Raw genomic sequence first — 23,300 nt, forward strand, 5'->3', positions numbered from 1 at the left:
ATCTCCCTCATTTTGATGCAATTTCAGCACGATTATATAATAAGTAGGTTAGTGCTCAACACCAATGTTTGTTTTATGTTTTATGTTTGATCATTTGCTCCAATTTCACAAAACTGAAAATAAACAGACCTGTAAACACATTGCACACACACACACACGCACACACACACACACATTTTTGTGGTTTTATCCTACTCCAGTTTCTGACTTCTTCTACCTCTTTATCTTTTAGTGTAGAAAGTGGCAGTTTTCCTGCCTGTTCATCGATTGGGACCAAACCTTTTCTCTTTTCTATGGTAACCAGACACCTGGGTCCATTGTCTCTATTGTTGTGTTAATTAGAGGCTAAGTCTCATGTTCGGAGGGAGAAGCTGGCACCAGTCTGTTCTCATGGCCTCTGCTACAGGGAAGGTGATGGAAGGAACAGGGGACCAGGCCATGGCCTGCATGGCCATCTCATAGGGACCTAGTGGATGGTGGAAACACACTGGCTCTGTGGAGAGAGAAGAGAGAAAAAGTCTCTGTGTCACATATACAGCGAGAGAGAGGGGTAAGTTAGAGTCACAGGACTAGTGTTACAGCCTAACAATAGCTAGGCAGCACCAGTGGACCAGGGGAGTGAAAAGAGCAGTCAGGGTTGATGCAAGGTGAGGTGTCTGTGTGCGTGTGGTAGCAAAATACTATGTTTATCTGTCTCTCTCTATCTCCTTCCCTTCTTCACAGAGCAAGTCTCTCTCATTATCTCTGTCTCCATGAGAGGTCAGTGGCACAGACCCCCATGCTATTCTGAGTTATTAGTAGAGTGTGCTGCTGTCTTCATTCTTCCATTCTTCTAAGCCTACAGTTGTAAACTGGTATGGAGCAGAAATTCATGCCACCAGTAGAGGGGGCAAGATGACAGTATTTCAAAGTAATAAACATTCAGGTCAACTCTTCACCACAGATATTTGTTTTACATGTTAGCAGACACTTATCCAGCAATTATGGTTAAGTGCCTTGCTCAAGGGCACATCGGCAGATTTTTCGCCTGGTTGGCTCAGGGAATCGAGCCCGCAACCTTTCTGTTACTAGCACAACGTTCTAACTGTGAGGCTCCACAATGTTAACATATCCTGACCCATGGTCATGTTAAACATCATATTTTCCTTCAAAAAATGTAATGATCTGCCTCACTTTAAGTTAATTATCTGTTCTAAATGTGTGTCCTGTCGGATTCAAACTAGATATGCAGTGACAGTGTAAGTCTTGCTTCAAAATATATATTTTTTCTGTGTGTAATTGTATTTGACAAATTACAAGTCCTGTTGAGTTAAGTTAACTAGAGCCTCTTGCCCTCTTCACTAATCCAGTTGAAGAAGAAAGATACCCATACAGACACAAATGTTTTAGATTACATTATATCCGTTCCTGTTTTTACTTTTTATGCGGTTCCAATTAAATCTCTGACCTCATACTCTTCCAAATCTGCAGGTTGCATGACTGACAATGGGTCAAACATGGCACCCCCAATCCCATACCTGGGTTCACATAGGATTTAAAACCAGGCACTCCTGGTGTGCCAGGTGTGTCGCATTTGCTTGGTTTTCACTTTTGGGACTTCTCTATTGTTGCAATACAATAGGCTAGCTCAATCAAGTTTAGCAAAATTATTTGAAATTATTTAGAGTAGTATTTGAGGTCTGCTCCGAAGACCCACCGCTCTGTCTCTATGCATCTACAGAGAGATAGCAAGAGAGAGTCTGGCAGTCATTTCAGACATACGATAAGGATTAAGCTGCTTTGGAGAAAAACAGGGCTTGAATTACCCTCCGTGCAGTCTTTTCAAGCACTGACTGAAGTGGCCCAAAAGGATGGATGCTTTGTGGAGGCACGGTGGATGGTTAGTTCAAGTTGTAGAGTTGTGGGACATGGATAAAAATAGGTACTTCATGTGTACTACTTCTCAAAACATGTTTGTGACTATAACGTTTATCCACTGTACTAGTACCTTTACTTCAGTACTACTACAGTATAATAGTATACTTTTCTCTATGTGTATAAACAACAATTCCCCTTTTCATCTCTACTGTTAGATATTATTCTATTTTCTCACCTCAAAATCAATCAACGTTTATTTGTCACATGCACAGGATACAACAGGTGTAAACAGTACAGTGAAATGCTTACTTGCAAAGCTTTTCCTCAACAATATCAAAGGTAAAAATGTAAACTAAAAGAAGAGCAGGCTGGACACAGGAATAAGAAACATGCATACAGAATTTATTTAGCAACCAGGACACATTCACTTAAATAAAACTGCAAAGATACTTAACTTATACAAAACATAGATTATATCCCATTCACATACAAAATAATAATAATTTACTGTATAAATTACAATTTCACTAATTTATTTACAATTTTCATGAAAACAATATTTTGTATTCCCCCAAAACCCATTGGTCTCCATATCACACAGAGCTGCTCATCTTGTTATCATGACAAGAGTGCCGAGTAACATTTTGAATGAGTCGCAGATAGAGAAAAGAGAAGACAGTTTCTATTATTATGAGGTGGTACCATGGAATTGTCTGGTTGACATGGGAGAAAATGGAGTTGGTATTATTATTCACCAGGCTATCCAAACACCACACACACACACACACACACACACACACACACACACACACACACACACACACACACACACACACACACACACACACACACACACACACACACACACACACACACACACACACACAGAGAGAGAGAGAGAGAGAGAGAGAGCTCCAAAAGTATTGGGACACGTGTTATTCTTTTGGCTCTCTACTCCAGCCTTTGGATTTGAAATGATACAAATAACTATGAAGTTAAAGTGCAGAGTGTCAGCTTTAATTTGAGGGTATTTTCATCCATATCAGGTGATCAAATATTATACCCCCCCCCCCAAAAAAAATGGTGAGAGGTTATGTCTTGGGGTTATGATATTTGTGCATCTGTAACTTTCTCACTCATCATTATTCACGATTCATTCAGGATGATCTGTAATCATGGTAGCATCCACATTTATGTAGAAGTGTTTAGAAGCATATTCTAGTCTTATTTACAATAAAAGTGACTCCAAAATGACATTGATACATTATTTATACATTATTTACCATGAATTTCTATTGCGCACAAAATAAGCTGAAACAACAAAAACAAAGAGCAAATGCATCCAACAAATGTGTAGTCACAAGCTTGATGTAGTCATTGCATGCTATGAATATGGGACCAAATACTTCAATTTAATACACATAAGTGAATTTGTCCCAATACTTTTTGTCCCTTAAAACAGGGGGACTATGTAAAAAAAAAAGTGCTGTAATTTCTAAACGATTCATGAAAATACCCTCAAATTAAAGCTGACAGTCTGCACTTTAACCTCATTTCAAATCCAAAGTGCTGGAGTACAGAGCCAAAACAACAAACAATGTGTCACTGTCCCAAAGGTTTTGGAGCTCACTCTATGTCTTACTATACTTGTGAGGACTTTTTGGAGACCAACAATTGATTCCCATACAAAATCCTATTTTCCCTAATCCCTAACCTTACCCATAACCCTAAACCTAATTCCTAACCCAAACCCGTAATTCTAACCCTAAACCAAAAATTGCCTTTTTACAAGTGAGGACTTATCTGAATTTCTTGTTTACTATTCTTGTGAGAACTTCTGGTACTCACAAAAATAGTTAAACGTACGCACGCACGCACACGCACACGCACACGCACACACACACACACACACACACACACACACACACACACACACACACACACACACACACACACACACACACACACACACACAGTCTCCCTTTCTCTAGGCACAAACTGCACTGATCATAACTTGTACTGCGATAATTAACATGAGTAACAGATGAGCAGACAGCCAAAATACAACATTATAGGTCACCCAGCAGACAAACATCAGAGTTGAGAAGAAGAAAAGTTCAAGGCCCTTTCATTAAGTAACACCTACGATAAATCCTAAACCTTATTCCAATGTGAATCTGGTCAAAAGTAGTGCACTATATATAGTTGGGAATAGGGTGCCATTTGGGACACAACCACTGGTCCCTTTGATGTTTTAAGTAGAAATTGCGCACCAATATTGAATTTTAAAAGCCTGTTATATTAAATGAAGTGCCCTTTAATATAAACCACATGGACAATTCAATAAATCAGATTTTTGTTGAAATGAATGAAAAAATCTGCGCTTGAAAAAAAATCTTCACTTTTACATGTCCCTTGTCATGTTGTTCTGACTTGTAGGAAGATTTGAACCCACTTAACCACAAAATGTCATTACGTTTTCACCATCATTGTAAAGCCCTAATTATGTTCTTGCTTTGACAGAGTTATTTCTGAAGATTATTATTTATTTAATTGTGATTAGTGAATAATATACGTCTGCCCCTCATTTTAAGGTGAAGCAATTCCAATTGAACTATTCCAATTTCAAGTCACATCATAGTGTAAAAGCAGGTGAGCTGGGTCAACTCTTTTTGGCCTGTTGCACACAACAAGCTGTCCCGAGCCATCAAAAGCATGGCTGATTTAAGATGGAAACTTTAACACTGTTACAGTCAATGAAGTATAGAACCTCTGGATTGCTGATGCTATGTATTGGAAAAATGCAAAGGCTTTGAAGCCACCAGTCGGCCATATTGGCACTCCTCAGAAAAGCAGTCCTCCATAGGAATGAATGGAATTCTACAGTATTTCATTTAAATGTTTCAAAGATAACATTTCATGTATTTAAGTATTTGTGTTGTTTTAGTGGGGACAGTAACATTAGCGCTTTCTAAAAAATGATACTTTAAGGAAAATGTTTTTATTTATTTATTCATTTGGAATGTTTATGTTTAGCAAACATAATTTTATGTCAAATAAAAATAATAATAAATGTGACAAAGACAAATGTAGTTAATAAATGCATTTCCATAGCTTCCAAAATATATATTTTTTTACAAAAGTGGGGGAGTGCCAAAATGGAGAGTATCATCTAGAGTATATACAACTCTGTTACTTTAATGGTACTTTATTGGCACTTACAATAGTGAAACAAAAATACCCCTTGGGGTGGGAAAACATGTTGTTTTATGTCGTTGAACATGTGCTGTTTATGACAGAATGTTAAAATGAGGTGAAATTAAAGTATTTTTTGACCAAGTTACACTACCTAAAATGTAATCTATCCATACAATTTTGCATATCAACTTTAACCCTTTTGTTGCAAGTGCTCTCAATGTCAAGTTTGCACTTTTCCAAATCTCCTATCATCAGTTTCAAACGGTTTTTGGTTTCGAGAGCAAATAAGAGCCAAACTGGATTTCAGTATTATTTATCTGTCACCATACAAGTAGAGGCATATTTAAGTGCATTGACGTTTGGACCAGATTAATCAGCTTTCACTGGGTTTGAGATTGTTGGGAAAAACAAAGCCATAGAAATAGAATTCTAACATTATTATACATATACAGTATAATGTAATATATATTAACATATATTTCATCGATGGTTCAACCTCTCTTTATGGAATTCCAACCTGCTGTATTCAAGGGGCACATTAATGCATTGTTAACTTACAACGTGTCCTCAATTCTCACAGAAACACGCCGGACTGCAACAGTCGTTTGCCTTCCACAGTGGACCATCACGAGTACTTTCATTCATTCATTCCATATTATTTGTGCTTTAGCTGTAAGTTGAGAGAGGTTGTTTGGGTCTCGTGAGCCCTCTGAATGTGGGAATGAATCTGCTGCTGAAGACAGGGGGGGAAAAAATGTGCTCCAACCTCCGAGCTAAGTAGCAGTTGATGAGTAAGTACAAAAACGACTTTGAAGGATTTTGCCATTGCTTTGCCGAGACACAAAATGAAAGAGCAGGACATATGTCATCATCATCATCCCCCACATTGAATTACGCAATATACAACACAATTTACCCCCTCCTTGTAATCAAATGGCAACATAACGATAGCAATATGTTCAGTAATGTCCAAGAAGACTACGCATAAGAGCACACAGAAAGAAAAAGATACAAAAATGACGCAAACCTTTTTCCCAAGTCTCGCCCACGCTACAGTAAATCCCATCGACATGGTCTCTCATAGGGTGGGGACCACAAGCAATAGACTCAAAGACAGTGAGAAGGAGGGGAGGAGGGGAGAGAGAAAGAAGCCATAGCAGGCTTCTTTAAGATCCTTAAGGCACTTAAACATAGTTCAACCAGAAAAATAAGAACCACAGCCGAGCGGATGAGAGAGAACCTCTGAGCATTTCAAACACTCTTTTGAACGGCAGTTGTTTAATGAAACCACATCCCTCATCCACCAGTGGCCATGGAAGAGACTCTTAATACAGTTTCCTCCAGAGGCGGTGTGGAAGAGATAGCAGTGTCGGTGGTGGAACTGCTTTAGAACTTTCAAATCCACAAGTGGCATTATACCTAAAGCGGACTTTACCATTGGTCGCATTAAGGGAAATCCCAAGCAGCCCTCTCTACAAGTTCGAACACTGGAATGTGAGTTGTAATCTATACCTCGATTACGCTTTCTTCGTCTAATGATTTTAAATTTGAGTGTCATTATTTCTAAGCCTACATTTTCTCGTTCTGAACTTCTAACGTGAGCTGCAGGTGTGGCTTTGTGACAATGATCAAGAGCACCTGCTAACCGATTTGACTGCTCCAACAGTTACACCTCTGACACCACCAAAACATCAGATATCACTGTTTAACACTTGATCTGATTGAATCTAATCTGACCCCTTGTGATCCAACACCTTGTTCTGTGAGACACCTATGACAGTCACTGATAGGGAATATGCATGGCTCCCTCAGTTGTTCGCAGGTTAGCGAATTTGGAGAGATTGTCAGACATTTTGTGCCCCACCGGCACACAGTTCAAATGAAAGGCCTGCATTCTGGAGGAATCCTATGGAAACTGCTTGCTTTGGCCCCAGCCAACCCTTGTCTCTAGAGGAGGACTGCAATGCTCTCAGACATCCATGGACAATGGAAGTGGAACCCATAGAAGATGAGTTCCCTACAGTAAAACATCCACCTCACACTGTATAGCTGCCCTCCTCTCCTGCCTTGTACACAGCAGACACAGACAGCCCTGTCTGGATCCCCTTTAGGGACTTGGCTCTTGGGCCATTTGGTAGTAGTCACTCAGTGAGTCAGTGAATCAGTCATTAGTGATTATGTTAGCTTTGTAGCTCAGTACCCCATAGAGTCTCATTGGTAGAGGGGCTAGCTCTATAACTAGCTCTGGTACGCTAGGCCCTGGTACATGATGGTGATGATGTTAGTAGACCAGACTGCAGTTCGCTAGTTGCCCACCAGAGGGCTGAGGTCTCCGTGGTGGTTCTTTAGCTTCTTCTTGAAGAGGGAGATGGTGGAGGGCCGGTAGAAGATGATCCAGGGCTCGGACGCAGCACTCTGCACGCTGCAGCTCTCTGAACCACTGCTGGTCGGGATGTTGGGAGACCTGGAAAGAGACGAGGGATGAGGGGGGGAGAAGAGAGAGAAATAGATATGGCAAGAGAGAACAGTAACATTAGGTTACATATTCCACTGGCTCTTGCTCTCACAGTGTTAAAAATATATTAGATACAATAAACTACACTTCGGTTATACTTTTGAGTACAATAAAACTTCATTGTCCATCATTTACATCAAACTGTAAAATGTAATACTTACTTCACTGTAATATGCAGTAGTAGTTTAGCCACCATGGCTATGACTGTCAGAGTCAGGAGAGCAGCTAGGGCGTAGATGGTCCACACTGTCAACACAGAAACACAATTGAAATCAGACAGTTTAGAAGAAAACATATCAGTTAAGAAGCACCCTATGCACTTGAGTAGACTCTCAGACAAGCATGGAGAAACCTGATCGGATAGAGATAAAAGGGATCTATAAACTAAAAACAGTCTGGCACATCTACACCATATTTGTACAGTACTATACACTGAGTGTACAAAACATTAAGAACACCTTCCTAATATTGAGTTGCACCCCATTTTGACCTCAGAACAGCCTCAATTCGTTGGGGGTATGGACTCTACAAGGTGTCGAAAGCATTCCACAGGGAGGCTGGTCCATGTCGACTCCAATGCTTTCCACAGTTGTGTCAAATTGGCTGGATGTCCATTGGGTGGTGGACCATTCTTGATGCACATGGGAAACTGTTGAGAGTAAAAAACCCAGCAGCGTTGCAGTTCTTGACACACTCAAACCGGTGCGCCTGGCACCTACTACCATACCCTGTTCAAAGGCACTTCAATATTTTGTCTTGCCCATTCACCCTCTGAATGGTACACATACACAATAGCATGTCTCAATTGTCTCAAGGCATAAAACTCTTTGTTTAAACTGTCGCCTCCCCTTCATCTACACTGATTGAAGTGGATTTAACAGGTGACATCATTAAGGGACCATAGCTTTCACCTGGTCAGTCTATGTCAGGAAAGAGTACACTCAGTGTAAGGCTTGATCTACAGGCACACGTTAGCCTAAAGGCCTTTGACACAACCGATTCAGATGGTAAAATATTAGTACCTACGTTATTGGTGCACATCTGTTACTTAACAGCAAGCTATAAGGTCAAAGTATAACCTCCCAGTAATTTACTGGGGGACAAAACACCAATGTTTCGGCATCACTGTGCCTTCTTCAGGGTAATGTCATCAATGCTTGAACCAGGTTATGTAGACAACTAGTGTAACCAATGTCAATAGTGAGGGGTGTTTCATAATTGCTATCTTGATCAGAATTAATTGAGTGAAACTGTTGAAAGACAATAGCACACAGCATATTGAATATATTACTCCTTTCTTAACATTAGCATTATTATAACATTAGCGTCAACATAAATTGTTTCATTTAATATCACCTATATATTAAAATATTTCCATTTTCCAATTTTCCAGTTTTTGTTACATGTAATCTTTTGGTTCAACCTTAATGCCCAATAAATGACTGGGAGGTTATACATGTGGAGTGTGCTACTCTCTTTGTTTTCATAGCTGACAGTTTATTCACCGTTAGTCAGCACCTCTACACCAAATCATTTTCTCTGGGTGTGCGCCAGCTCATGCTTTTTATTTTAATATATACTGAACAAAAATATGCACGCAACATTTAAAGTGTTGGTCCCATGTCTCATGAAAATAAAAGATCCCGGAAATGTTCCATATGCACACAAAGCTTAAACAAATTTGTTTACCTCCATGTTAGTGAGCATTTCTCCTTGCCAAGATAATCCATTCACCTGATAGGTGTGGCATATCAAGAATCTGATTAAACGGCATGATCATTACACAGGTGCACCTTGTGCTGGGGACAATAAAAGGCCACTCTAAAATGTAAAGTTTTGTCACACAACACAATACCACAGATATCTCAAGTTTTGAGGGTGCGTGCAATTGGCATGCCGACTGCAGGAATGTCAAACAAAGCTGTTTTTAATGTTCATTCCTCTACCATAGGCCACCTCCAAAGTCGTTTTAGAGAATTTGGCAGTACGTCCAACCGGCCTCACAACCGCAGACCACGTCAGCCCAGGACCTCCACATCTGGCTTCTTCACCTGCAGTATCATCTGAGAGGGTGCTGAGGAGTATTTCTGTCTGTAATTAAGCTATTTTGTGGGCCTGGCTCTCCAGTGAGTGGTCCTGGCTCCCAAATGGGTGGGCCTATGTCCTCCTATTTGGGAGGACATAGGCCTCCCAAATAGGAGGCCCAGAAAGGTGTGCTGTTGGTTACACATGAGAGAAACCCCAGAAAGGTAAAATGTTGGTTACACATAATATAAAGCCCAGAAAGGTGCGCTGTTGGTTACACATAAGAGCAACCCAGAACGGTAAAAAAACAGTACCAAAGGTACAAAAAAAGAAACAAGTAGTAACTGAGAGACGGAGAGGTAGGACGTTGCAACGTCGGTATCAATAGAGGTGAGACAAAGTAGAAAGCTCCATTAGAAACCCAGAGAAGTAGAAAGATATGATGCTGGTAAGTGATAGATAGAAAACAACAATATTGGTATCTACATACTAGAGGTGTGTCCGTTGGTCCCGTTGGGTCCGGCCCACTGACCTGGCATGTTGTGGTCTGGTTTACCGGGACTGGACGTTATCACATAGAGGATTTGAGAGGAACGTCCGTTATCGCTCCCGTTAGACTTCTCCGTTACGCCGTTAAGCAGAGGCTTCACTGTACTAGTGTCCTCATCTTCCTTCTCATCCTCATCCATAGGTCTGGTGTCCAGGCCTCTCAGCGCTGAAACAAACAACAACAAATCAAATGTTTCCATGGGCCTATTGCAACGAAGATTGGCCTGTAGATTATTGGCAGATGATCTCTTGTCAAACCATCAATACATGATAAATTCACAAACGCAGCTTATCTCAATTGCAAGCAGCATTGGCCACCGATTTACTGCTCCTCAACGCGGATGTCGGGTTTATCCTTTAGTCCTCATTGCAACCAAAATTAGCACAAAAAAAAGCCCTCTACTGGGTATTATCATCGGAACAATTTGATCTGGCAATACTACTTGACTAAGGACGATTTATCTATTTGACAATCATTCCGCAGAACTAAAATAAAGTATTTAATGCCCTCGTTTACCACAGCAAATCTACTATGTCAATGTAGCCTACCCTATGAAAATCTATGGTGTAGGAATACTTTTTCCTACACCATGTTTCCAATTAATGTTATCCATTAATGATTTTACTTGTCTGAATCGAATATGGTCATTTCTTATCAAGAGGGCAAAGGGAAATATTCCATTTGACATTTGAAACTAAATCATGATTGCATTGTGTTATGAATCAAATTATATTGTATTCTAATAATAATAATGAAGTTATTTAAAGTTGCACAAATAATATATCATTGTGTTTTTAACTTTTTATGGCTGCAGGGGCAGTATTGAGTAGCTTGGATGAAAAGGTTCCCATTGTAAACGGCCAGCTCCTCAGTCTCAGTTACTAATATATGCATATTATTATTAGTATTGGATAGAAAACACTCTCTGAAGTTTCTAAAACTGTTTGAATTATGTCTGTGAGTATAACAGAACTCATATAGCAGGCAAAAACCTGAGAAATTCTACTTCCTGTTTTTTTTCTGGGGGTGGAAGATTTTCAACCAAGCTCTCATTGAAATTATAGCGAGATATGGATGAGTTTTCACTTCTAGATGTCAACAGTCAATAGAACTTTGTCTGATGACTCTAATGTGAAGGGGGGTCGAATGACACAGGAAATAGTCACCACTGTCACGAGTTGACCATGCATTCACTATGCACGTTCACAGGGGAAGGACCTGCGTTCCACCGGTCATCTTAAGTCATTCTAATTCTCCGGTTGGAACGTTATTCAAGATATATGTAAACAACATTCTAAAGATTGATTCAGTACATCGTTTGACATGTTTCTACTGACTGTTATGGAACTTTTGGACATTTCATCACGTTATAGTGGACGCGCTTCGTGACTTTGGAATTGTTTACCAAACGCGCTAACCAAAGTAGCTAATTGGACATAAATAACGGACATTTTCGAACAAATCAAGCATTTATTGTGGACCTGGGATTTCTAGGACTGCATTCTAATGAAGTTCATCAAAGGTAAGGAAACATTTATCATGTATTTTCTGGCTTCTGTTGACTCCAACATGGCGGCTAATTTGGCTTCTGTTCTGAGCGCCGTCTCAGATTATTGCATGTGTTGCTTTTTCCTTATACTTGAAAATAAATTTGACACAGCGGTTGCATTAAGGAGAGGTACCTATAATTCCAGGTGTATAACTTGTATTATCATCTATTTATGATGAGTATTTATGTTGAAACGATGTGGCTATGCAAAATCACTTGATGTTTTTGGAACTAGTGAATCTAATAAACCAATGTAAACTCAGATTTTTTAAATATAAATATGAACTTTATCTAACAAAACATGCATGTATTGTGTAACATGAAGTCCTATGAGTGTCATCTGATGAAGATAATTCAAGGTTAGTGATTAATTTTATCTTTATTTCTGCTTTTTGTGAATGCTATATTTCGCTGGAAAATGGCTGTGCTTATTGTGGTTTGGTGGAGATCTAACATAATCGTTTGTAGTGCTTTCGCTGAAAAGCCTATTTGTAATCGGACACTTTGGTGGGATTAACAACAAAATTACCTTTAAAATGATATAAAACACATGTATGTTTTAGGAATTGTAATTATGAGATTTGTGGTTTGAATTTGGCGCTCCCTATTTTCACTGGTGTCATATCGATCCCGGTATTGGGATTGTAGCCATATAACCAATCATTTTAATCGCCTGAAAAAACAAACAAACATACCGTTCAAAAGTTTTGGGTCACTTAGAAATGTCCTTATTTTTTAAAGAAAAGCACATTTTATGTCCATTAAAATAACATCAAATTGATCAGAAATACATTGTTAAATCACTACTGTTGCAGATTTTTTATGAAATATCTACATAGGCGTACAGAGGCCCATTATCAGCAACCATCACTCCAATGGCACGTTGTGTTAGCTAATCCCAGTTTATTATTTTAAAAGGCAAATTGATCATTAGAAAATAATTTGCAATTATGTTAGTGCAGCTGAAAACTTTTGTTCTGCTTAAAAAAGCAATAAAACTGGCCTTCTTTAGACTAGTTGAGTATCTGGAGCATCAGCATTTGTGGGTTCGATTCCAGGCTCAAAATGGCCAGAAACAAATCACTTTCTTCTGAAACTCGTCAGTCTGTTCTTGTTCTGAGAAATTAAGGCTATTCCATGCGAGAAATTGCCAAGAAACTGAAGATCTCATACAACTCTGTGTACTACTCCCTTCACAGAACAGCGCAAACTGGCTCTAACCAGAATAGAAAGAGGAGTGGGAGGCCCCGGTGCACAACTGAACAAGAGGACAAGTACATTAGAGTGTCTAGTTTCAGAAACAGACGCTAACTGGCCGCTTCATTAAATAGTACCCACAAAACACTGAAGATAGTACCCGCAAAACACTGGCAGCTTCATTAAATAGGACCAGCATAAAAAAACAGTCTCAACGTCAACAGTGAAGAGGTGACTCCGGGATGCTAAATCATTTTAATTGACATAGGCTACATTTTGAGTCAAATAATTTTATTTCAGCTTATTTACATTTCACTGATAGGGTGTTACTTCATTGAGTCGACACAAATAAATATGATTTCCTATGCCATTTCCGCTGTCTTGGATCCAGACGGTTTGACACCATAACAGTGTCAGATCAGTGTCAGATCAGCTGGTCTACAAGTTTGACCCTCCACTGAATTTTGAAATCTCAGTGTGGCTCCAGGACCAAAATGATTGCCAACCCCTGAGCTAAGACTTTGTCTAAATTAACAAGGTTCATTTATGAAATTATCAAAACATGTTATTATAATCCCTTATCCCTACCATAAATGGTGGCCTAAATCTTTACTAGGATTAAAGGTTTTTGTCTGACATAACTCAACTTGACTGCGATTTTCCCACATGTTCTCCATTTGATACAACAGAATGCAGTGCTGCCATTGCTTCAAACCTCGGTTTGGCAGGAAATTCCTCAGACGTCATCTGAGAGCGTTTATCCTCATCCGAGAAGGAAATTAACATCGCACCACTCAGCACTGTATGGATGAACTAACATCCAGCTTAACCTCAAGAGAGAATCTCTCTTTCTCTTTCCCCATCCGTTTCTCCTCCCAGCTCAGCGGGGGGGAAAAAACAATTTACTTATCTGACCTTTTCTTATAACATGTCTCATAATATTGTATATTCCTTTCAACAACTTCTGTTTATGATGTGCAGTCTGAAACAAGGGAAGTCAGAATTGAGACATGACTAGAAGGGAATTGGCTGCAAGTCTGGGGGTCAGAATCTGACCTGAGAATATTGTTTTTAGTAGAACAAAATGAGAAAAGGTTAGGACAGTCTGTGTCTGTGTGTGTGTGTGTGTGTCTGTATTTGTGTGTGTGTGTGTATGTGTGTATGTCTGTGATTGTGTGCGTGCCTCCCAGCCCTGTAAGCTCTTCGCTTTAATGTCAACAATATTAACTAATTCAGAGAGAGTTGAGTTGAGTGCTGATGCCTTAAGGAAATGGAACTGAAACAATAGTGGGGTGTTTACAAGAGTTTGGTCTAAACAGAGAACTGCTATTTATACATAAATACTTCCATTCCATTATGATGAGTGTGTAATATAAGACTGGGTTCAGATTGGGATCCCTAGGAGATGGTGCACTCTGTGTATACAATGATGTTAAGGATGGGGAGAATGATGTATGAATGATATATAAAGATATACGATACCAGTGAAAAACAAAACATCTCAAGGTTATTTACATAACCCCGGTTCTCTAATATTATGAGTGAGTCGACTCATGTGGGAACGTGCCTGTTTGCAGAAAACTCGAATAACGGAGTTCTCTTTCAATTATTTGTTCAGACGTCTCACATATGAGATGTATGAAACTCCCATAACGTAGGCACGCTCTCCGAACACTAGTTTCCAGACTACCCCTCAGAGACCCCGATACTGAGAACAGTATGCACCAGAGAAGGTGCTGTGACTTCCAGTCGGTAGAACCTCATGAGGGGATGCCCGACATGCCGCGTTATACAGATCTCCTGCAAGGAGAAGCCTTTGAACAGAGCCCAAGAGGTAGCCATACTGTACCTCTGGTGGAATGAGCCCTCGGGCCCTCCAGAGGCTGTAAACCTGTGCTATTATAAGCTAGTATAATAGCATCCACTATCCAATGTGACAGCCATTGACGAGAGAAGGGGGGTGTACAAGACACAAAGAGCTGGTCGCTCTTGCGTAAAGCTCTCGTTCTATCCAAATACATGTGTATAGCACGCACTGGACACAAACGGTGGAGACGCTTTTCCTCTGCAGAAGAGAAAGGCGGTAGGTGGAAAGCCATAAGCTTCAAGGTGAGACAATTGTAACTGTCGCTGACCTTTGGCATAAAGGTGGGGTTAGGCAATAAGGTTACCTTGGTAAAACCCGGGATAAATAGTAGGCAGGAATGGTGAACTGACAGTGAATGTCGTTCACTCACTCGCTTTGAGGAAGTAAGGGCTACCAATAAAGAGGTCTTGAGACAGAGATACTTCATCCCTACATTCTCCAGCATCTCAAAGCCTCAAGCACAGTAGAAAGATCCCAAGGCGGGCTACAGGCTTGGATACAGACATAAGCGGCGCACCCCTTCTTGAAACGGCACTAGAGAGGGTGCTTGTCCACTGCGCTGTTATTAAGGCCTATTTGACAAACTGAGAAAGCGGTTAAGTAGAACTTAACAGTGGAGAAAGCCGTCCCGCTGTCCAGAAGGCCTTCCATGAAAACCTCTGACACAAAACATTGGTAAGGAATTATTTGTTTTTGGTCACACCACTTCTCAAAGATGCACCACTTATTTCCGTAAAGTTAGCGTGTAGAAGGGGCTATGGATTGTCTCAATTGCTCTGAGAGGCAGACTAGTCGTGTCCAGATTTAACCTTTCACGGGCCAGACACATAGGGCCAGTTTGCCTGGGTCAGGAGATCCGTGCATAATGGGAGTTGCCAGGGCTCGTCATAAAGCAAGAGAATAATCTCTGTTACAGAGCTTGCCCGGCCATGTGGGTGCTACCAGGATGAGGGACGAGCCTCGTTGTCTCACTATGGCTAGAGTGGGGAATGTGAGGCGCATAGGGGGAAAGGCAGAGAGCGGTGCGCCTTTGGCCAAGGGTGTACCAACTATGGCTATGGTAGTCATGACATTTTGTCAGCCGGTGATTGTCAAGCAAATAACTTCCGGTCTCATAGTAATTGACCATGAATTAACATAAACACCTTTAGCATCTCCTGGCTTCCACACATCGCTTACTGATGCAGGCATTTGGAACATCTACATTTAAGAAAAGTCTAATAAATCCATGTAACATAGCTTACACCATCACAATAAAGAAACATGATATGAAGAAAATGTAGTCTATTTCAGAAGAACAGAATAGCATACTTTGAGTTTTCCTTATGTTAGGCCCTGATCTGGCTATGCCATATGGCTGTGGGCCATTTTAAGGAACATGCCTTAAAATGATTGTTGATGATGATGATCCCGGATTGTTGATGTAGGCCGACACTGTCATATTGTCTGTCCTGACAAGGCCGTGACAATACCGAAGGAAGGGCAGAAAGTGTTTCAAAAGAGGAACACTGTCAGAAATTCGAGGTAATTGATATGGGCAAGACAGAGTTGTGTGGTCCACACTCAGTTAACTGCCTGGCCCTCATAAACTTCGCCCCAACCCATGAGTGATGCGTCTGTCGTCATCACCTTCCTCCACTTTTAGAGTGGTGCCGAATGTGAAGATCGAGGGGCCCCTCCATTTCCAGAAAGATGTGAGGCAGTCTGATGTCGAGTGCACAGACGTAGGGATAAAACCCAGCGTTTGAAACTTCTCATCCTCAGTAGGCCATGTGGGACCACTGAGATAGCGGAGTCCATTAACTCCAGTAACCGGAGGCGTATTCAGAACATGGCAGAGTGCCTCCTGTTTAATAGGGATAGGCACTGTCTGAATGAGGCGATGCGGCCTTCCGACAGCGTTGGATGATACGGATTCTATATTCTCTGTGTCAGTACAAAACAGCTTTTATCTGATTGATTTGGAAACCCGAGCCCGGAAAGGTGGGTTACCAAGGAGGTAACATCTCGCCCCGCTTGCTCCCGGGAAGGGGAGCAGAGCAGGTTATCATCTATGTAGGCGGATACCCTCAGCCCCTCGTTTCTGACGGACTTGAGAGCGCCTCCACACACTTGGTGAATGTCCGGGAAGCGCTAGCCCGAACGGGAGAACATGGTATTCATAGTCTTTGCCTTGGCAATCCTTAGAAACCTTGTGTGGATGCTTATCTGGAAGTACGCGGGTCAACTGATGTGACCCAGTCACCCGGACGAATAGAACGAGACAGCACGTTCGGTGTGAGCAAACGAAACGCAAAATTCCTCAGATAACTGGAGAGGACCTGTAGGTCCAGAATGGGGCAAATCTCTCCCCTTTTTGGTAACCAGAATGTACCAGGAGTAGAAGGCTCAATGTCTCTCTACCTCTGCTATCGCTCTGATATTCAATTTGAATAGAAGAGAGGAGATTTCCTACTTTAGTATGCGTGCCAAGTCACGGTTGCATCTGATTCCAGAATGCCATTGAAGGCAAGAGGTCTCATAGCGAACTGCAGTCTGTAGCACTTGGTAACAGTGGATAGGGTCCCCGACTTGACTGCGGATGCATGCTGGTTTTCTACTCTCTCAGCGAGCAGCCCATGGGGAGGCACTCACCAGTGGCACATTGACGCCCACTGTGCTCCACCCAAGAAGGTACCAGCGCAGAACACCGAGTGTAACTGTCCACTGCACTTCTCTGCTGCTGGGGTGTTCCCCTAGGTCAGATGCCCCCACTCCCTCCAAGGGAATCCGCTGGGAGCAATCTCAATGCTGTCAAACTAGCATGGTGCTCGGATCCCCTGAGGCAGGATTAGCTTCTTCTATAGCACCGATGGGAAAGCTAATCCCAGAACAAAATAAAAAACACAGCTAACTAGCAGTGTGTTGGCTGCCAGCTAGGCTAGTTAGTACAATGTTAGCTGGGAAAAGCTAACCTCTTAACCAAGTGAACGTAGCTATCGTTCGCCAAGTGGGGTACTGAACTAGCTAGTTAGCAGGAGGAAGCTAGTGCTAAGTTAGTCTTGCAACGGAAACAAAGCGTATCTCTCTACCGAAAGAAAGACTAGAAATTCTTCCCTTGCAGGTAGAAAACCTAGGGTAGGATTGTGAACTAGCCTGGTTAGCGAAACCTTGCAGCTAACCTAGCCAAGTATCTGTAGCTAGCAGGTTCCGTATGCTAGCTACAAAGAGACCTCGAGGAGAAAAAGAGACAAAGCTAATTCTTAGCCGTACAAAACGTTCCTTTTGTTGAAGTTTTTCCTAACACAGAGACAAGAGCTGGCAGAGAATATTGTGACACTCCTGTGATCTGTTAACCTTATTGGAATTGGCCTATATGGATAGGGCTAAATTGAATGGTTTCTTACAGAATACATTTTTTTATGCAGAAACATGGTAGCAACATGGTAGAAAATTATTTGACCAAATTTGAGGACACAACAGTTCACCTGACAGAAGACTGAATCCAAACATTACAATGTTGATTTTATATTTACTGTACTTTTTGCCATATTTGTTGTTTTAATAAGACTGCTAGCTTAGGTTAACTGTTTTGAACTCCAAGCACAGATGGAACATTTGGAAATTCATTTGCTTAAGCATTATCATGCAAACACAGGTATTTTTTATTGTGACAAGCCGTCAGTGAGATTCAAACCTATGATCTTCTGTTTTCGATCCATGGGATTAGTCCACCAGGTTGGAGCTAACAAGCAATGTATTATTATTTTTAAAACTCATACAAAGATGTTCATTTTAGTCTATTCAAACTGACCCCATTTCAGAGGAAACAAGCACTCATTAATATAATGTGAGGCCAATTAGTGGGCTTGGCCAACACACCTCAACACACTTAACAAAATAGTGGATAGTGAGAGTTTTGTTGATGCTGAGGACGGAATGTATGTGTTTTTCAATAACTTTATTAGAACGTTCTTTCAACGTTACTAATGTTTTCTTGTGGTTTTTATGGAACATTTTCTTAATATTCTGAGAATATGACTTCAAATAGAACCATGAGGAAACCTGCAGAAAACGTTATGCTGAAGTACTGAAATTCCCAGAGGAGAACATTGTTTCTTAACGTTCTCTGAACTATTTGAGAACATTCCCAATGTCAAACCAGTTGAAGAACATTCCTAGGACATTACCAAAAATGTAATTAAATGTAACCATGTTTGAACTTTTAGGAAACGTTTTGTTAAAGTAATGAAATACCAAGAAATAACATTATTTTGTTCCTTAAATGTGCTGAGAAAGTCCCAATGCTAAGCAACTCATCTGCACCATTCCCAGAACTTTGTGGGAAGGTTGTGTGCAAACTAACCATAGGACAACCACTCTCTCACCAAGCTTAAAGAAACATATGCTTCTCAGAATGTTGTGTGCTAGCTGGGCTCCCTCTCTCTCCTTGAGCAATGCCCACTTGCACTGGTACACACACAGTTGATGCACAGCACACACAGAAAGACACGCTGAAGGGTAGGCCTAATTCTGATCATGGCTGATATGATAAATAACTTAAAAATCGACATACTTAAAAAGGAAAACACAATATAAAAATTCCATAACTTTTCCAGGATTTTCATGACCGTAAGAACCCTCATTTGACAACTTGGAACAGCGCATCCTGAACATTCAGGCTGGCCCCATTCTCAATCTGCGCATTCTCAAACTCGGAACAGTCTACTGGTAGACATACACTGAACAAAGTGGAACCAGGATCTGAATGCCCACTCTCCATTGCTATTCCATGCAGATCCCGCCTTCATTCCGCTTTGATCAATCTTTTTTTGATTGATCCTGGCTGGTGATAGGCTACTTTGTTTCATAGAGGAGCCGTTACGCAGTTCCTCAAAAACTGGAGGTGCCAGTACGGTCCTACAGATAGCTCCGGCCCAAGTCAAGCACGGAGTGTTTGGCTTTCACATGGAAATTCAGAGAAACAGATGGTAATTTTGGTGCGCATAGAAAATAATCATGCGTGCATTCAGGTGCGTGCTCCACAGTGAATTTCCTTCACAATAAACAAAATAGGCTCATTCTGTTCAGAACAACGCAGGGTATGACGCCATGTCATATTTTTACTGTACATCAAACATAGTAAACATTGATACTGTATATTACATGAGTTTTATGATATGGAAATGTGAAGTGTAAATTTGAACTCAAGGCTGTTCTGGAAGGGGAGATAGGCAAAGAATGGCCTTTTGTCGGACGCGCGACCCGACCTGTTTCCAACAGAGGTTTGTGAGTAGGACAAAGACCAAAAACAAAAAGAAGGGAAAAAATCTATACAGTTACATATAGCAATTTAGTTTTTGTTCAATATTATATTGATATTTGATTTGGAAGTATTGATTTGTAAATGTTCTAGCGCTAGCCTGTTTGTACCTGTGCCAAAGCTTTTCATCCTATAGTTCTCCATCTTCTTTTTACATAAATAGTGAGCCAAAAATGTTTTCAGCACTTTTATTTCCCTGAATGATCTAAACTAATTTTCTCATGCTCTTTCTTGTCTCTTTGCAGCAGACATGCAGTGAGCAATATGTTTGAATCATCAAATCGCAATAAAATCGCGGTATCGAATCGCAATACATATAGAATAATGAGAATCGCAATACATGTCGTATCGGCCCCTAATTATCATGATAATATCGTATCGTGAGGTCCCTGGCAATTCCCATCTCTACTAATTTCCTGCAATTCTATGCCATGTTCTTATGCTATCTGAGTGACTCAAACATTATAACAAAATCAATGGGAGCCCAATGACATGAAATGTTTAGAATTTTTAATTCTACCTGACCGTGCAGTTTTTATTTTGGTGATTGCTAGTATTCAAAGATGGCAATTTATATTTTCTATATACATGTTTTTTTGTATCTGTTTGTTAGTCATTCAAGTTAACACAGAACATTTTTACCATCCCGAAAAGTATCCCCCCACACTGCCAATGTTTAATATGCTACGACATGCACCTTGTGAATTAGTGTGTGTCTCACGGTGAGTTCCTAGAAAAACAAAACATTTCAATTTACGCAACACCAATATCACCTGCGGCTTTGAGGCATTGGCTAGCAAATTATAAGAGAAAGGGTCCACCGCCGGCAGCACTTCCCTGCCTGTCTCCCTTTCTTACCCTCAGGGTGTGGCTGGGCTCATGCATGGGTGTGTGTGTGTGTGTGTGTGTGCATGTGCCTGTGTGTCTGTGTTTATGTGTGTGTGCTTTAAGTAGAGCCACAACACATTCGTCTGGTCGATTTAACAGTGTCCAGCCGGCTTGGTTGCTATGCAAAACCCTGCCATGGAACCAGGATAGCAGGATGTCAGCCTGCACCTGTTCATGCAAATTATGGCTCCCGGAGAGAGATGAGTTTGTGGCTCAGTCAAATCACTGCATGGGGCTGAAATAATTCAAGCCAAGCCGAGGGCGATGGAAAAGCTTGTTACAGTATCTCTCATATCTACTATAACAATTTGCTTGGTTTTTGTACAATTGTTGTGACAAACCTCCCTTTGCTGCTATTACAGCCTCCACTCTTCTGGGAAGGCTTCCCACGAGATGTTGGAACATTGCTGCGGGGACTTGCTTCCAATTAGCTATAAGAGCTTTAGTGAGGTTGGGCACTGATGTTGGGTTGATTAGGCCTGGCTCGCAGTCGGCGTTCCAATTCGTCCCAAAAGTGTTCAATGGGTTTGAGGTCAGGGCTCTGTGCAAGCCAGTCAAGTTCTTCCACACCGATCTCGACAAACCATTTCTGCATGGACCTCACTTTGTAAACGGGGGCATTGTCATGCTGGAACAGGAAAGGGCCTGCCTCAAACTGTTGCCACAAAGTTGGAAGCACAGAATCGTCTAGAATGACTTTGTATGCTGTAGCATTAAAATTCCCTTCACTGGAACTAAGGGTCCTAGCCTGAACCATGTAAAACAGCCCCAGGCCATTTATTCCTCCTCCACCAAACTTTATAGTTGGCACTATGCATTGGGGCAGGTAGTGTTCTCCTGGCCTCCGCCAAACCGAGATTCGTCCGTTGAACTGCCAGATGGTGAAGCGTGATTTAGCACTCCAGAGAATGCATTTCAACTGCTCCAAAGTTCAATGGCGGTGAGCTTTACACCACTCCAGCCGACACTTGGCATTGCGCATGGTGATCTTAGGCTTGTGTGTAGCTGCTTGGCCATGGAAACCCATTTCATGAAGGTCCTGATGAACAGTTCTTGTGCTGACGTTGCTTCCAGAGGCAGTTTGGAACTCAGTATTGAGGGTTGCAACCGAGGACAGACGCTTTTTACACACTTCAGCACTCGGCGGTGCCGTTCTGTGAGCTTGTGTGGCCTACCACTTCGCTGCTGAGCCGTTGTTGCTCCTAGACGTTTCCACTTAACAAGAACAGCACTTACAGTTCACCGAGGAGGCTCTAGCAGGGCAGAAATTTTACGAATTGACTTGTTGGAAAGGTGGCATCTTATGACGGTCCCACGTTGAAAGTCACTGAGCTCTTCAGTAAGGCCATTCTTCTGCCAATGTTTGTCTATGGAAATTGCATGGCTGTGTGCTCAATTTTATACACCTGTCAGCACCGGGTGTGGCTGAAATAGTCTAATCCACTAATTTGAAGGGGTGTCCACATACTTCTGTATATATAGTGTATGTGTGGGTGATGTTGGCAACAAGGGTTGGGGACAATACTAATTGACCCCCTCCTGAAGTCCTTACCTACGACATGTCTACAGGTCTCTTAACTTGGTATGTGACAGCTAGCTTGGTGCCCTCTGTAAATGTGTGTGTGTGTATACTGTATATGTCCTATTGCAAACCCACCTTGGTATGTGACAGAGAAGCCCTGTGCTTGGTTGGTGTGGTCTGAGTAGAAGTAGAGGATGACAAAGTCTCCAGTGACGTTGACCAGGTCCTGGGGCGAGTTGCGGCCGTCGAACCGTGCTAACACCTGGGTGGTATAGCCATCCAGCATTTCCACCATGTCTGTCTGGTCCGAGATGTCGAAGAAGGTGAAGTTAAACAGGATCATGGAGGCTCCAGGTACCTAATAATAATGCAAATAGAAAAAAATACATGGTACTTAATAATACATGATACTTACTACTTTCTGAAAGCCAAAGATGCTTTAGGCAATAGGCAACAAACAGAAAGGGTCCAACTGTAGTGCATTATATTACACCCTATCCCCAATATAACACATTACAGTTGGACCCCGGTCAAAAGTAGTGCACTGTAAAGTGGATAGGGTGCCATTTGATACGCAACCTAAGAAACGAGACACAATACCTGGACAGTCCAGTAGCAGACCCTCCCTGCCTCGTACTTATCAGGGAAGTCAGGGGAGTAGACCACCCCATAGGGAGCAGAGTAGTTACCCCCGCACGCCCCAACACGAGCTGGAGGAGAGAAACAGAGAAAGATGATTCAATGAATAACAGTTCAGTTCAGTTTGCATTTGCAACTTTATAAGTCTCTCATACAACTTCACCCTCTTATATAACTAACCCCGTTGACTC

At 41.4% G+C, this 23,300-nt stretch overlaps 1 protein-coding gene across 3 annotated transcripts in view; it reads right to left on the bottom strand.

Moving 5' to 3' along the window:
• Positions 1 to 2,238: 2,238 nt before the first annotated feature.
• Positions 2,239 to 23,300, bottom strand: part of LOC109883768 (kremen protein 1) — a 119,228-nt gene continuing 98,166 nt past the window's right edge. For 2 of the 3 annotated variants that reach the window (XM_031807036.1, XM_020475803.2), the window contains exons 6-10: positions 23,071 to 23,180; positions 22,606 to 22,828; positions 10,086 to 10,310; positions 7,732 to 7,816; positions 2,239 to 7,519 (exon numbers count right to left, since the gene is read on the bottom strand). In XM_031807036.1, the coding sequence (XP_031662896.1) occupies positions 7,360 to 7,519; positions 7,732 to 7,816; positions 10,086 to 10,310; positions 22,606 to 22,828; positions 23,071 to 23,180 (803 nt within the window). In that variant the 3' untranslated portion in view covers positions 2,239 to 7,359. The remainder of the gene's footprint in view (positions 7,520 to 7,731; positions 7,817 to 10,085; positions 10,311 to 22,605; positions 22,829 to 23,070; positions 23,181 to 23,300) is intronic. The other variant, XM_031807042.1, reaches the window with a different exon arrangement.

This window comes from Oncorhynchus kisutch, linkage group LG3 (genome assembly GCF_002021735.2).
Source record: "Oncorhynchus kisutch isolate 150728-3 linkage group LG3, Okis_V2, whole genome shotgun sequence".
In the NCBI taxonomy this organism is placed as follows: Eukaryota; Metazoa; Chordata; class Actinopteri; order Salmoniformes; family Salmonidae; genus Oncorhynchus; species Oncorhynchus kisutch.